A 16,416-nucleotide genomic window follows, 5' to 3' on the forward strand; every position below is an offset into this window, starting at 1 on the left:
TTACTTAAACTGAACTGAACAATAAAGTGGTTTAGAGATGAGATAAAATTGTGATTTATTGATAATAACATGTATTTGTATATCAGAGTATAGACGTGAATATAGTATTTATATCATGTTAAATAACTTTTCTTTCTGGTATTTGCTCTTAGAAATGATGTGATAACTATGATAACCAAGTAGATAATAAAGTATACTTGCAGCTGAATGTAAATCCATTTTTAAATTTAACATAAAAACTAAATTCAATGTAATGTCAGCCATTAAAAAATACATTATTTTATTATTATTTTAGACGATATATTTTGTGTTTTATAGTAAATTCTTAAGCACTATGATGATGATGATAATAAAATATACTATATATATATTAAGTGTTTTTGATTTTGTAAGAGTAAAATATTTGTTTCAATAACGATTAATAGTATATAATATTTACATGTATTATCTCATCAGATGTGATCTTTTTTTTTAGTTAAAATGAGTGAATAAATTAAATTAAATTTTTCCCACCCTGGCACACAACAGTTTTTCTTTGCCCACAATATCAAACATACATGACCTTTTTTTTCTCACCACAGCGACAGACAAATATGTGTCTTCAGTATCTCAGGATCTCATGAAGCTGCTGAAGCTGCTGAAGCTGCGTCCAACTTGTTGGAGGAGGCGTGGGGTGGGTTAGGGTGGTGAGGGGGGCATCATTTGCATTTACGATGAGTCTTTGATGCATCTTGAAAACTCAAGTCTAGCCCATAAATAATTGAGAAGGAGAGTGCATGAAAATCAACATTTTTGTTACATTAAATTAACATGTGTTCTTCTCCTGCTCGGCATTCTTAATTAGAGAGAAGCCATTCAGTCGCCGAGTGAAGGGAAGGAGGTGTGTGTGTGTGTGAGTGTGTGTGTGTGTGTGTGTGTGTGTGTGTGTGTGTGTGTGTGTGTGTGTGTGTGTGTGTGTGTGTGTGTGTGTGTGTGTGTGTGTGTGTGTGTGCGTGCGTGCGTGCGTGCGTGCGTGCATGCGTGCATGCGTGTGTGTATGATTGTGTGAGTGTGTGAGTGAGTGTGTGTGTGAGTGTGTGTGTGTGTGTGTGTGTGTGTGTGTGTGTGTGTGCGTGCGTGCGTGTGTGTGTGTGTGTGTGTATACGGGGGGGACATGTATGTTTTAAAGGTGTGCAGCAGGTTATTGCTCATGAAGTGGAAAATGTTTTCAGTGACATTTAATATAATCAAGTCCTTGTATTTGCCTGAAATCTTCTCGATAAATTATAATAAATCATAGGAAAAAAGGTTAAAGTAATATAAAGTCGTAGGAATTCTCATAAAATAACTCAAATAATTTAACCCTTGTGTTGTCTCTGGGTCAACAACAAAAGGGATACATTAAACACATTTGTTCTCGGCCCTTCGGGTCACCGACTTTATATTTTATTATATTTTAAAGATGAGTGAAATAGTAAGTCAATGCTATCAAAACCTTTATTTTAAATTGTTTAATACTTGTATTTAAAATTCGTTTAAATATCTTTCATTAAAGTAAATCATTTAAATAATTATTTATTACACTGTATTAAACTTTAACATAAATCCCTCAAGTTTTGCTTCAGTAAACAATAAAACACTTTTACACTTATTTTTTTAGAATTGACAAATATATTAGCAAACATTTTTACATTGTCTGGAAATGTCTACTAATGTGACTAATGTGAGTTAAAAAAAATTATGATACCATTTAATTTTCTTGTGCATAAAAGTGTATTTATGTTACATTATAGTTGGTTTATTAAATTTTTTAGAAATATGGATGTTTTCAACTTTTGTTTATCCCATGAATTTGTAAGTATGTTATAATATGAAGATTTTTAATCTTTTTCATTTCAAGAAAAATAATGATTTCTGTTTTTATGCTTTAAAAGCAACAATAATTACAAGTATTTTGAAAAAGATATCATGCACAGTAGATACACACGGCGATCTTTAGCTAAGCTAAGCTAACAGCTAACTCTATTATCATGCACAGTAGATACACACGGCGATCTTTAGCTAAGCTAAGCTAACAGCTAACTCTATTATCATGCACAGTAGATACACATGATGATTTTTAGCTAAGCTAAGCTAACAGCTAAGTCAATTATCATGCACATTAGGAAATAAAAATTACTTACTTACTTTCTTACACGACGATCTTTAGCTAAGCTACGCTAACAACTAACTCAATTATCATTCACATTAGAAAATAAAAATTACTTACTTACTTACACATCAATCTTCAGCTAAGCTAAGATAACAGCTAACTCAATTATCATGCACAGTAGATACACAAGACGATCTTTAGCTAAGCTAAGCTAACAACTAACTCAATTATCATGCAAATTAGAAAATAAAAATGACTTACTTACTTACTAACACGACGATCTTTAGCTAAGCTAAGCTAACAGCTAACTCAATTATCATGCACAGTAGATACACATGGCATTCTTTAGCTAAGCTAACAGCTAACTCAATTATCATACATAGTAGATACACGCGACGATCTTTAGCTAAGCTAAGCTAACAGCTAACTCAATTATCATGCACATTAGATACACGCGACGATCTTTAGCTAAGCTAAGCTAACAGCTAACTCAATTATCATGCACATTAGATACACACGACGATCTTTAGCTAGGCTAAGCTAACAGCTAACTCAATTATCATGCACATTAGATACACACGATGATCTTTAGCTAAGCTAAGCTAACAGCTAACTCAATTCAAAGTCAATTCAAAGTTAAGTTTGTCGTCCACGGGTGATTTGTCGGACCACCCGGCTCTTGTTTGGGGGTCTCTCTCTCTCTCTCCCACCGCCTCATTATCCCGTCATTTCCTTGAATCCCGAAGTTACGCAATTAAAGTCCAACGTCATTTGCATACATGCTAATTGTCAGTCACACACCCGGCAAAGTGGGACGCTCTGTTCTCATTAGCTGACCCGGATCCGCGAGTCGTAAATCTGGATTTCATCAAAGTTTAGTCGGAATCTAATATTTCCTTTCAAGTTAACAGAGGAGCACGGATTCGTCGTGTCAACACGAGAAGTGCAACATGCCACGTTCTAATTATATACTTTCAGAGGATCCTCCATCCGTCACAAGTCGTCCGGGCTAACCTAGTGATCTGGATTAGATCAGAGACATTTACATCTCATCGCAAATACCATTGTTTACCGCATTTATTTACATTTTTACCAGCATTTTTGTCCAATATTCAATGATTCCATTTGTGTTTCTTCACCTTCTTGTTTTATCTTGAGACCCAATTGTTGTTTGTTGTTGTCGGTTTGATAACAAGGTGCGGCGGAGAAGCCGTGATGGGGGTCACGAGGGGGTCAAGGTTCAGCGATGCATGCCAGAGTGAAATGTGTATATTCGAAAATAACAAAAACCGTCGCTTCCTCTGCGACTCGTATTGTTTGCCTTTTCTCCGCTTCATCGACCCGGTTCATCCTTGACCTTTAACCTCATGAAGCAGGTGTCGGATTATCAGCTTCTTGTGTTTTTGTGTTTTGAGCGCCGTAGCAACATGCTAACTCACATGGCCTGGGGGGGCCATCATTTTAGGTGGCCTGTTGGATGGTCGGCCTAAAATTAATGAGATTTATTGTATGTTTTTTTTTCGCCAAAGTTGAATTTTATTCCACTGTGTGTGTGTGTGTGTGTGTGTGTGTGTGTGTGTGTGTGTGTGTGTGTGTGTGTGTGTGTGTGTGTGTGTGTGTGTGTGTTCGTGTGTGTGTGTGTGTGTGTGTAGCTACTAGATTAAAGAGCAGCTCTCAGGGGTTTTCCCTTCATTTACAAAAGCCTTTAGCTTTTATGTCGAGAGAGCAGCGTTTGCAGAAGGTGTTGTAAACGTCGCCGTTTAATGAACATTAGTTCTTTGTTAACACGATTGTTTTCTCTCTGTGATCAATATTTGAGAAGCATGGTGTATTTTCCCTTTAGATTTCTCTTGTTCACATTAATGTCAATTTAATTAGATTATATTTGCAGGTATTAACCAATGACAGGAAAGGATTAAGTCCTACTTTGTAGGCACAAAATAGTATAGTACAGTAACTCAACTGAAAAAGGTGTTGGGTAAAGGAAACAATTTTCATATTGTATATACTGTACAGTGTACTGTATTATTTACTTTATTTTTAAAAGTCACTTAAGCTAAAGTAGAAGACAGATACAGGACGCTGTATTAAAAGAAGTTGTCAAATTTTGACTTTGATTTTTATATTTTTTTAATTTTTGATTTAAAAATGAGGGAACAGTTGATTTTAAAATCTTTTTTAAATTAAATAAATAGAATTGATTCTGTAGTAACAAGGATATATTTGCAGTATTGTCTGAGTACTAAACTCAAAATATATCCAAACACATCAGCTTTAAAAGCTGCTGGAGTCGACTGTATCCTCTCGTCCCCAGTCATCCCTGGGATTTCACTGTTCCTTTAGCGTGAATATTTGCATATGAATTTAAAAAAATAGAATAATATTATTTTACACACATTAAAATATGATTGGATCAAGAAAAAATGCTGGACAAAAAATACAGTCCCGTTGAATATAAATACTGTATCGTAGAAAATATATATTTGCTATATCGATATTTTCTAACACCTAGTTTCAACTTTTTATTTGTCAGTTGCTGTAAAAGTATTTGTGAACATCCCTATCATTTCATTTATTTTTAAAGGTGGTGAAAAAGTTTGGATCATCTTCAAAATTAAGAGTTTCTACTGTTGCAGTGCATTATGGAACCTGTCGTACAAGATGGTAGGTCTTAGTAACCCTTCATTTATGTCTGGGTCAAGGTGGTAAGAGGTCATTCACCTTGACCTAGAGACATCACAAGGGATACCTCGAACACATTTGTTTTCGGGGTCTCTGGATCACCTTGACCCAGAGACAACACAAGGGATACCTCGAGCACATTTGTATAAGAGCCTTGGGTCATCTTGACCCAGAGACATCACAAGGGATACCTCGAACACATTTGTTTTCGGGGTCTCTGGATCACCTTGACCCAGAGACAACACAAGGGATACCTCGAGCACATTTGTATAAGAGCCTTGGGTCATCTTGACCCAGAGACAACACAAGGTATACCTCGAACACATTTGTTTTCAGGTCTCCGGGTCACCTTGACCCTGAGACAACACAAGGGATGCCTCGAACACATTTGTGTAAGGGCCTTGGGTCATCTTGACCCAGAGACAACGCAAGGTATACCTCGAACACATTTGTTTTCGGGCCTCCGGGTCACCTTGACCCAGAGACAACGCAAGGTATACCTCCAACACATTTGTTTTCGGGCCTCCGGGTCACCTTGACCCAGAGACACCACAAGATATACCTCCAACACATTTGTTTTCAGGGTCTCCGGGTCACCTTGACCCAGAGACACCACAAGATATACCTCCAACACATTTGTTTTCAGGGTCTCCGGGTCACCTTGACCAAGAGATAACACAAGGGTTAAGCGTTCTGGCCAATGATAAAAAAAAAAATGTTATTTAATTTCATTATTCAGTACAAATGTGTACATTTACGTCGAATAAACAAATGTTTTTGTACTTCTTTCATTCCTAAAGTGTACTTTACGAATCCATTAGTATTGTGTGTTGTCGTGGAGTCGGTTTCGCTCTCTGTGTTTCTTTTTATAGCAGCGAGGCTCACATGCAGCGGAATATTCAGTGATTCCCAACGTTTCAATAATTCAACAAATCACTTCTTACACATTAAAAAGGATCCATGTGTGAAGCCAGAAAATGATTAAACAGCATAAAAAGACTGTTTTAAAATCAAAGCACCTATTGCGTGAGCTTCCTCGGGTTTTTGTATTTGTGGAGCGGGTCGAGGGTTGGGATCCCCGCGGAGCACAAAGGCAGATCCCGACTGTTGTCTGAACCCTCGCGGGCCGTAACAATAATATTTATGGGCTGGAAATGAGGAATCGCTGTCGAGTTTCTGGGTACGACGTCGAGGGAAAAATGAGGAGAACGTTTCAAAGTGAACAATGAAGGTCGTGTTTTATTTAAACTCAGACGAGCAGCGAGCGTTTGTTACTCGGGTTTTTTTCTTCTGCCGACACTTTTTTTTTTTCCGCTCAGTCATGGTCACCCTACGAAACTGTGACTCAAAGCGTTCATGCAAATGAAGGGTGAAACCAGTATGAGGCGGTTTGGAGAGAGGAGAAAAAAAAGATAAGAAATGAACCACAAGGCCGAGAGCGAGAGTGTTTCTCACTTTCGCTCTCATGTTCGTTCTTTCATGAGTCGTTTGTACCATCATGTCGTTTATGGACGATTCAAATTTGACCTTCACCTCTTTTTCACTTCTTAGTCGTCATCTTCTTCTTCAGGGGTTTCCAAACTAGTTTTGAGGAACACGTTTGTCCTAGCGATGTGTTGATGAATCAGCTGATGAGGTATCACGACACAGTGTCGTCATTCTAAGAGGCCACTAGATGGCGCTCCACGTTTTAAAATGTTGCCAGGTTTCATTATATAAGTGGATTAGAGGACAGTGCCATCTAGTGGCCTTACAGAGTTGTTGGCTAAAATGGCTTTAAATCCAAATAACTTTCATGTTGATATGGTGAAGATGTTTAACCCTTGTGTTATCTCAGGGTCAAGGTGACCCGAAGGCCTGAAAACAAATGTGTTTGAAGTATCCTTGTGTTGTCTCTGGGTCAAGGTGACCCGAAGGCCTGAAAACAAATGTGTTTGAAGTATCCCTTGTGTTTTTTCTGCATCCTATCAATGAAATAACAATTATTAACTTTAAAATTATTACTTTCAAATATACTTAACTGACATTGAAGTAGAGGATTGTATGTATTTACTGAAGGAGGATGGACACAATCTTTTAAGTATTAGATATCATGAAAATATTATCTGACTCAAATCTTTTGTTAAATTTTTGTAAACGTAATGCAAAACAACAACAACAAAGCAAAAATGTTTGTTCATTTTAATGTAGCGACTGGAGCTCAGTTGTCTTTGTCTTCATCTTCGTCCAAAAAGACAAACTTGAAAACATCCAAATACCTCCAAACTGCTCGTCTGTAACGTCCATCTTGTATTGAAGCCTCAACATGAGAAAATGACCCGGAAAAACCTAAATAAGTTTATATTTTAAGCTTGTTTGTAGCAGAAGTTATAAGTCGCTCAATTCCTGCCTCATGTCTTTCCTCATTGAAACACATTGCAAGCGTCATGCATATAATATACACTGATGGCCAAGCAGCTAGCATAGCAGCTAGCTAAGCAGAATCTGATAAAAACAACGTAAAATATCCATGATTATTTTTATTATTTAAACTTTTTGAAACAATTACTCACGTCAAGGCCAAAGCCAACCGAGCTATGTTAAATTTGACTAACATTTTTGTCTATAACTCCAAAAACAGAACAGATTACTCTGAAAATAATCCCAACTCTTAGTCGCCATGAAAGTGAGAAGAACATATTGGAAAATATCACTTTAATATAGATTCTCTTGATATACACAAAATGACACAAAACAAAGAACTATAACTAAAGTTTTATTGAATTAACTCAATAATGAAGACAAAATAAATCCCATTCTCTGCATGATCTACTTTGACCTCATGAGGGCCACATAAATACAGTCAAATAAATAAAATAAAATAAAATAAAATAAAATACAGTGCTATTCCCATGTCTATGTCAGACTAAATTGGACCGGAACCAGAACAAACCATATGGAGACCTTCAAGTGTTGAGTGCAGGCGTGATTGTGTGGAACAGAACAGAACCGTCTCCACATAAAAGACCCTCCTTCAGTCTCTTTGAAGTCCAGAGCTCAGAATAACAAATGTATACGAACCGGCAACCCCTCGTCGATACATGCCACGACTCTCAGAGGAGGGTCTTCAGCAGTTTTTTGCAACGGTAGGAGAAAGAAAAAAAAACAGTTTATTGCTAAATAAGCAGAGTTGGAGATGAGATGTTCCAGCGGCCACCAGGGTGTGCAGACGCTCTGGGCTGCCGGTCCTGGAGGACCAGGGAGGAGGATGTGTCTGCAGCCTCCACCAGGGAGACCCTCCTCGCCCTCTCAGGTGCGTTGGAAGCGTTGAACGCCGCACACCAGGAAAAGTAATTACTTCCCAATTAAAGATGAAGACGTCACTCGGGAGGGAGTCGGCGCTCGGAGCAGGAGCGAGGGATGAAGGAGTGATGGTGTGAATATGTCAGTGGGGGGGGGGGGCGAGAGAAACATGATAAATATTTGTGTTGCAAACCGAGGAAACTCATCGGAGTGGAAATATCAACATTTGGTTACACAGCTGTCAATCATTTTTACTGTGACGTTTAAAAAGAACTTCATTTTTTAACTTAATCAATCAAGAATGTTCACCAAAAATCCTTTTTTTAATACGATCCTTTCATCAGACACAAAGATAATTAAGATAAATCTATTCTCCAAATTTGAAAGAAGAAGTGAAATACTGGTGTCAGTACTAGCAAAAAACGAATGAATGAATTATGGTGTTTTCTAATTTACCATCTGGATCTATGGACAATTTGAAGATTCATTCGTCTCCGTGTGGCAGTTACACGTCACCTACTCATGCTTGTCCATTAGGCTAACAATTTTTCAAATGCTAAAAAAGTATGATGTTCAAATAAACATAGGTGTATATTATTGAGGAACAAAATCACATTTCCTAGTGATATTTGAAACTGATTTAATACTTTTGTGATTCAGAAATATTATTACTTCAAATATATTTAGGGGTTTAAAAAACTTTCCAGTATTACATTTTGTTAAAACACCATGGAAGTACATCAGTGCCATCAATATTAAATGGTTTAATATACGTTTTATTGAAATGTTTTTAAGCATTTAATTATTTTTTAAATAATTTAATTAAAAGAAAAATGCACATTGAAAGGTTGCTTTCGTTTGTATTAAATAATAATATTTAATAATGTATTAATTTAATAATATAAATATTTAAAAAGTTAGAATTCGTTTAGTTTTCTAATAATTTGGTTTAAAAAATTGAAGAAAATATTTCACACCTAAAGTTTGATATTTTTATTTCAGTTAATACAAATAAGCGTTCTAAGTTGATTTTTATTTAATTCATAACATTTTAACGTAATATAAAATGTAGGGATAATACCAGACGACACCAGAAGAGAACGGAGCAGGAACTTTCAGCCAATCATGTGACGCGCAGACGATCATGTGACGACGTAAAGGCACAGTTCAGTGTCAACACAGGTCATTTGGTGACACAGTGTCAACCTTGTTTGGACGACTGGAGACTCGAAGAGCTCACACTACGATTCACTTTCACATGATCCGGTTTCTCGTGTCACTCGTGTCACTCATGTCACGGAAAGTGTCGTCGACAGGAATCACACCTCCTGCTGCGGCGAGAACACGACGACACGCCGATAATGAAGGAAAATGTAATAATAAGTGAAACATAAAGAGATGAAAAACGCTTGATTTTCATGTATTTTTTTCCAACTCTATCGATCAGTCGCTCTCGCCTGGTGATGAACAAGGAGATGTTTCTTCAAGAAGCTGCAAGAATTAAAAATGCTCTTTGAAACCTAAGGAAACACTTTTTTTTGTGTTCAAATCTCACAAGTGTTTCCCAACTTTAATCTCTTTTTCCCGATAATAGAAAGAAGTTTCATGGTTTTAACGGATCAAAGAGAATTCCTAGTGTGTGATATGAATCTGACTCAATACTTATATGTCTTCATTAGTTTATTTATTAATACATTATTATTCAGGTTTTGAATCATAATTATACTGTATGTCCTTCTTAAAATGAATAGCTATTTATGTATTATTTCTATGCAACTGTATGAACTTGTCTTTAATTTTAATGTATTGTATTTGAATCATTTTTTATTATTTTATTTATATTAGTTCATTATTTTATTCTCAATTAAATATAAAAATAATTGTTGTGTTTACAACACTTTCAATAAAAGTTTCTGATTCTAGAAAAAAAAAGCTTCTCTTTTCTTTTTCTTGGTGTTTTTTTACATGTTGTTTTTTAAATGAGATCAGATTAATTTATTAAAAATGTTTCTCACGACCAAAATTTTTATTTTATATTATTTTTTTAATGAATACAAGTTCATGTATTTATCATAAAATGCCACTGTGTGGTAATGTATAGATAATGTATGTAGGTATTTTATTTGCATATATTTATTTTATTTGTTTATTTTATTAATATTATTTCATTATTTTATTTTATTCACAAAAAACTGTGTTGTGTTTACAACATTACCAATAAAGTTTCTGATTCTGATTCAATTCCAAAACAACACTTTTTGTTTTCTCCTCTCGTCTTTTTCTTGGCCCTCAACATAAAAAAGGTGTTTATATTCATATTAAAGGTTTACAAAATACAATACATTTGCTTTTTAGAATATTTTTTGGTTGATTGATGCAATTGTATTTGTTTTTTTTATTAGTTTCTTTGCTCCTTTCTTCTAGCTTGACGGCCCCTGACAAAGCTCACACTAAAAAATTGTGGCCCCTGAGGAAACTCAAGTGTTCACCATGATCCAAGTGGATCTAGTGAATCTACATTATTTACTTTTAACTTTTGTAACTGACGTTGAAGTTAATTGAAGCAACTATTTTCTGATCAAAATAATACTTCAATTATACGCCGAGAAAAAAGTAGTTTGTCTTTCTTTGTGTGATCATAGTGTGTTTAATTCTGTGTACTTTCAAGGCTTTTAAATAGTATATTATAGTAGTGATGTGTTGGTGAAGCTTCATGAAACAGTGTCATGTTGTTTAGAGGGCAGTAGGTGGCGCCATTAGTTTTAAAATGAAGTGATGTTTCATTAGAACAGTTGACGAAAAAAGAAAATAGTGCAGAGACCGCCATCTAGTGGATTCTCACTAAAATTACACTGCTTCATGAAGCTTCAAGAGACCATCACTATATTCTAGTGCCGTTGTTGGTCCTAGAATTATTTTAGATTAGATCACAAACACACAAAATCTTGTGAATTGGATTGAATACACAATAAATGTCTGTTTAAATTACTATAAAAATAAAACAAAATTCAACATACACAAGAAAAATCACATTTTCTTTAGTTATGAACTTTATTATTTACAGTTTAATAAATTTCTTTGTGCGACCGTCCGTGAATGTAAAAGTTGTCGTCCCGATGTCAACAAAAATAAAATCCTCTCGTCTCGCCCGGACTAACGCGCCCGGCGAGTGCTGCCGTAGAAACCTTCCGGTTGTTTGGTGTACGGACGGCTGGACCAGGAAGTCCGACATCACGAGTCGTCGACTACGCTACGCAAAACAAACCAAGCGCGGTCGGAGCATGAAAGTATTAGCCAGAGTTCAAAGTGTAGAAAAAATAGATATATTTTTAATCTTCTGCGAGACGATCATGTTATTCACAGCAGCAAAATAGTTCTTGACTAGAAAGTCTTGACTCTGCGTCGAGCTCATAGAGCAGGTAAGTCACCGTCTGAACAAACCATCGTCCAACAACAGAATCCTTCTCGTCCAGACCAGACCGGACCAGACCAGACCAGACCAGATCGGACCAGACAAGTCCAGACCAGACCAGACCAGTCCAGACCAGACCAGACCAGACCAGACCAGACCAGACCAGTAGAAATAGCACCTTAGTGTCCAGAAATCGCTTGAGCTGCGAAGGAAACAAAGATATTTGTGTCAAAAGTCGACGACTGAGATAAACATGGTTTAGAGAATACGTTCAAAAATTCAACGTTTCAAGACATCTTCCCTGTGAACAGACGTCGTCTGTTTAAGTCCATGATCAAGATGGACGCACGAACAAGAAGGCAACACATGCTTGATTGACAGGTGAAATTAACACTAGCTGTGGTACATGAGGCTCTAATTGAGTATTTAATAAGAATTTAGAAAGTGAATAAAAACAAACTCACAAAGACACACCACTGCAGATGTTTGTCCACAATATATATATATATATATATATATATATATATATATATATACGTATATATATATATATATTATTTCACTGCTTTAACTTCAGATTATACTTTCTATATACTCTGACGCTGCATATAAAAGTATCTTCATGTAAAATTCCAGTTTTAATTTCTCAGAAAAGTAAATATATATTTATAAGGCAAAACAAAACTACCATTTAATGTTTTATCATTATTATCTAATATTCAAAGTTTGAAATAAATAATTAATAAGAGGGAATAAAATAATAATTAAGAATATTATTGATCAACTTTATATTAAATAAATAAATAAAATGTTTAGTATATAGTATATATATATATGTATATATTTTTCACAAGAATATTGTAGATTCAAACATGTTTTTTAATATGAACTGAGGATCATAATAAACCCAAAATCAATACATAAAACATTTGTAAATAAAATAGTAAAATAAATAGTTGCACGTTAAGACAGGGACAAGTTAACGACTACTGTGGACAAACCAAATAAATACACAGTTTAGAAACTCTTAATGGCCAAGAACCGTAAGACAAACACAGGAGTCTCAGAACGCAGGGAAAAGAACAAATAAAAACGTCTTAAGATGTTTCTTGAAGGAGTCAGTAGATCATCAAACACAGAGATCGTTCAAAAGTTTAGGAGCAACAGTGGAAGGATTGAAAGTAAGAACCAGAATTTTAAAGTTGATCCTGAAAGAAACTGGCAGCCAGTGAAGAGTTTTAAGGATCAGAGAAATGTGAGTTCTTCTACTAGAGCAGGTCAGAATTTTCGCTGCAGAGTTTTGTTGAACTCCAGGCGAGACAGATCCTTCTTTTTTAGACGCAAAAATAAACTGTTACAATAGATACAAATGCATCAAACAGAACTGTATTGATATTTTTGAAATAATTCAGTTTTTTTAACATACAAATCAAATTTTACTTTTTATAGTAGTTCTTTTTAAATAAGTGTGTATAAAATAAGACAATATAACTTTTATTTATTTATTTTTAAATGCAAATATTCGCATCATTTGTTTATTATTGTGTTGCACTAATATTAATTCATGTGTCTATATCAACAACTAAATCAAATTGATGACAGACGTGTCACCAGTGAGTCCAGCTTCAAATTAGGAAACCAAATGTAATATTTGATATTAAATCACATAAACTACAATATAAAATATATAAATATATTTGTCGACAACAACAGACGACACTCTCCGAGCACGTTTATTCATCGACGGCTGCTGTTGTTGTTGTTGTTGTTGTCGATGAACGCAGCTGTGAACGTCGAGGTGTTAAAAACTCCAAAATCCCTCTTTTGTTAATTGAACACAAACAGCTTCTTGTCGATCCTCCGTAAACATTGAGTGGGAGAAACCATTATCCCAGCGGGGAGGAGGGGAGGAGGCCTCGACCTGCAGATGCTCGTACAGTAGAAGTGGAAACATGCGGCAGCTTACTTGAGCTCAGACAAACGTGTAGTGGATCCCAGCGCCGCGAGGAGAGGGAGGCACCAGAGAGACGGGAGGAAGAGGAGGAGGAGGAGGAGGAGGAAGAGGAGGAGGAGGAGGAGGAGGAGGAGGTGGAGGAGGCGGGGGAGGTGGAGGAGGAGGAGGAGGTGGAGGAGGCGGAGGAGGAGGAGAAGAGGTGGGGCTGTTAGCCTGTGGTGGAACTGTTAAGAAGGAAAGAAAAGAGGATTTTCTCTCAGTAACTGGTAAGCGATGCACTTCAGACGCACAAGAAAAGATGGAGCCGCGGGCAGGGCGGCCGTTGATGTGGAGGTTAGCTTAGCATCGTCGCTAGGAGGAGAAACACGCTTTTTTAAAGACGAACTTCACTAGAGTTTCCGTTTCATGAGGATGACTTTGACGCAGAGATGCTACCGCCGCAGTGCATCGTGGGAATTGTTTTGTCAAGTTACTGGTCGAGGTCAAAGTGGTCAAGGTCAACATCAAAGAAGAAGTTCAAGTCCTACAGGGACGTTCACTTCCTCAATATGACTTCTTCTGTGTGTTTTTTTGTTCTGTTGCCATGGTTTTTGTTCATGTTTCAATGTTTCTTCTCATTCATGTTGTGGCGCCTGAACCAGGGGTCACAGGGTCAACTCGACGGACACCCCAAGACATATAGTATTGTTGAGGTGGCCATTTAAAAAAATAAATGTTTTTTTTGTGCGTTTGTTTTTTATTTAATTGAAATCTGTTCCATCTTAACTATACATCTAAAGTTATATAAATATCTTCATTTATAAACCTTTATAAACCACTGTACAAAGACTGGTCTTAGCGTCAATAATGAAAACATATAAAGTAGTAAATACATGTGTAGAAGCAGGAAATGGAGAATAAAACTATAGAAAGGCAGTTGAAAAAAATAATAATTTGAAAGGCAATACATTTTACAGATGTTTGTCTTATTGAAATATGATGTTAAAGGTTAAGCAAATAAAACTATTAAGAGATAAAATATGAAATAAAATAAAACAGAAAAAAAAGTATGAAAACGACTTATGTTTTTATTTAGATTGTCAATATTCAACAACACTGTATAGATGTTAAAAAAAACTTTATTTTGCTTTAATATATATATATATATTTGTAATCAAAGTTATTTAATGGTTTATATTTCAATAAATTATGTATAAAATAAAACAATTTGATTTGTATACTGTATATACAATTAACATGAGAATATTCACAGTGTTCGTTCATTTTTGGGTTGCAATTAAACTTCAGTCCACAAGATGGAAGCAGTCGTTACGTCTTCTGCAGTTTAAGGAACAAATCCTGTGAGATCCCGGCAATGACTGAGGACTAGAGGATACAGTGGAGTCCAGCAGCTTTTAAAGCTGATGTTAAGACATATTCTCCGATTTCAAAACAAACGCACTTGAAAAAAATAATAACACATTTTAAAGGCGATACATTATCACAAATATGTGTCTTATTGAAATATGATGTAAGAGTTTAAACAAATAATACTATCAAGAGTTAAAATATAAAATAAAATAAAGGACAAAAAAGGAAAACTGTGTCCTAAAATTTCAGATTTAAAATATCCTGGGACTGCTAATTAATAAAAAGTAAATTACATAATAAAGGGAATATAAGTAAGTAATATTTATTTATATAGCGCTTTTCCAGACCAGGGTCACAAAGCGCTTAAACAATCAAAACAATACTCAAAAAAGTATATACTTCATCAAGATCAAGATAATACTGAGAACAACACAGGAGTTCCAGAAAATCAGGGAAAAGCCTGAACAAATAGAAACGTCTTAAGCGGTTACTAAGGATATTAAAAATAAATAAATAAAACATAATCTACGAATTTCGGTTTTCATTTATCATGAACATTAGTAGTAATTATTTGTATAATAATTAAACATAAATTGGATTTTTTTTCCCCCCAAAGTAGTTGTATTGCTAAAAAAAATTGTTATTTTATTTAGACATACAATAAATTATTTTCTTTTATCAAGGCAAAAAAGGTTGGCAACAGTCCTCACACAATAAGTATTTATAAATGACAACAAATGTAGATTAATAATGACCATTAGATCATTAATAATAATAGTTTCACTCACGAGGGTCTCATGTTAACATGCACTGAATCTAATCTGGACCAATTATCCTCGTTTTATAATCCACGACAAAGAAGGAAATGATTTCAAATGAGTGAAACTTGTCAAACAGTGTTTCTTCCTCTTGTGTTGTTGAAGTCACTGGTGCGTGAAACTGAAGGAAGAAAAAAAAAAACTTTTTTCTTTTTTTCCACGTGATATATTTGCATACTCAGACCAAAGCAGTCGAGATTCATGGAGCATCTCCGCGCTGACAAGATGCCACTAAATATATTCTCTGACACTTCCCTGCTCTGGAAATAATGTTATAATTGTTGACTTTACCTCGCGGTGCATAATAAGCCTCGACACACTCTTGACAGCTTTAGTGCTGCTGTGTGTGACATATTTACGTGTGTGTGTGTGTGTGTGTGTGTGTGTGTGTGTGTGTGTGTGTGTGTGTGTGTGTGTGTGCGTCAGGCAGACAGACAATCTGCGGCGGCTCGGGTGTAAATGAACTTGCCTGGCTGCTGTAGAGCATGAAAGAGATGAAAAGTGAGCGTGGCATCTTTTATGCAGGTTCAGAGCCGCGTTCAAAGACGAGTTAATGTTATGCAGAGAGTGAAAGAGAAGAGCTCGACTGGGTCATTGATCAGCTCGCAAAATGGCCTCATCAAGTTATTCCTCCCCTGTCAAAGGAGATTCCACCGCCGCAATTAAAGACCAACTGAGCGTCTCACAAGAATTAATGTTCGGTTATCAGGAAATTTAGCGGCGCAAGTTCTGCGCTCTTAACCCGGTGCTGCCTTTCATGTCAGCGCGCTGGCGTTTTTTTTCTCTT

At 35.8% G+C, this 16,416-nt stretch overlaps 2 protein-coding genes across 8 annotated transcripts in view; one reads left to right on the top strand and one right to left on the bottom strand.

Moving 5' to 3' along the window:
* alx4a (ALX homeobox 4a) overlaps window positions 1-16,416 on the top strand; it is a 314,532-nt gene that overhangs the window by 136,195 nt on the left and 161,921 nt on the right. The gene's annotated exons all lie outside the window — the stretch shown is intronic.
* The window catches only part of plekha7b (pleckstrin homology domain containing A7b), an 84,957-nt gene continuing 79,733 nt past the window's right edge, over window positions 11,193-16,416 (bottom strand). For 6 of the 7 annotated variants that reach the window (XM_087793737.1, XM_087793742.1, XM_087793739.1 and 3 more), the window contains 2 exons: window positions 13,474-13,685; window positions 11,193-11,709 (listed from right to left, as the gene is read on the bottom strand). In XM_087793737.1, the coding sequence (XP_087649863.1) occupies window positions 13,480-13,685 (206 nt within the window). In that variant the 3' untranslated portion in view covers window positions 11,193-11,709; window positions 13,474-13,479. The remainder of the gene's footprint in view (window positions 11,710-13,473; window positions 13,686-16,416) is intronic. The other variant, XM_087793740.1, reaches the window with a different exon arrangement.

This window comes from Callionymus lyra, chromosome 6 (genome assembly GCF_982586985.1).
Source record: "Callionymus lyra chromosome 6, fCalLyr1.hap1.1, whole genome shotgun sequence".
Classification (NCBI taxonomy): Eukaryota; Metazoa; Chordata; class Actinopteri; order Syngnathiformes; family Callionymidae; genus Callionymus; species Callionymus lyra.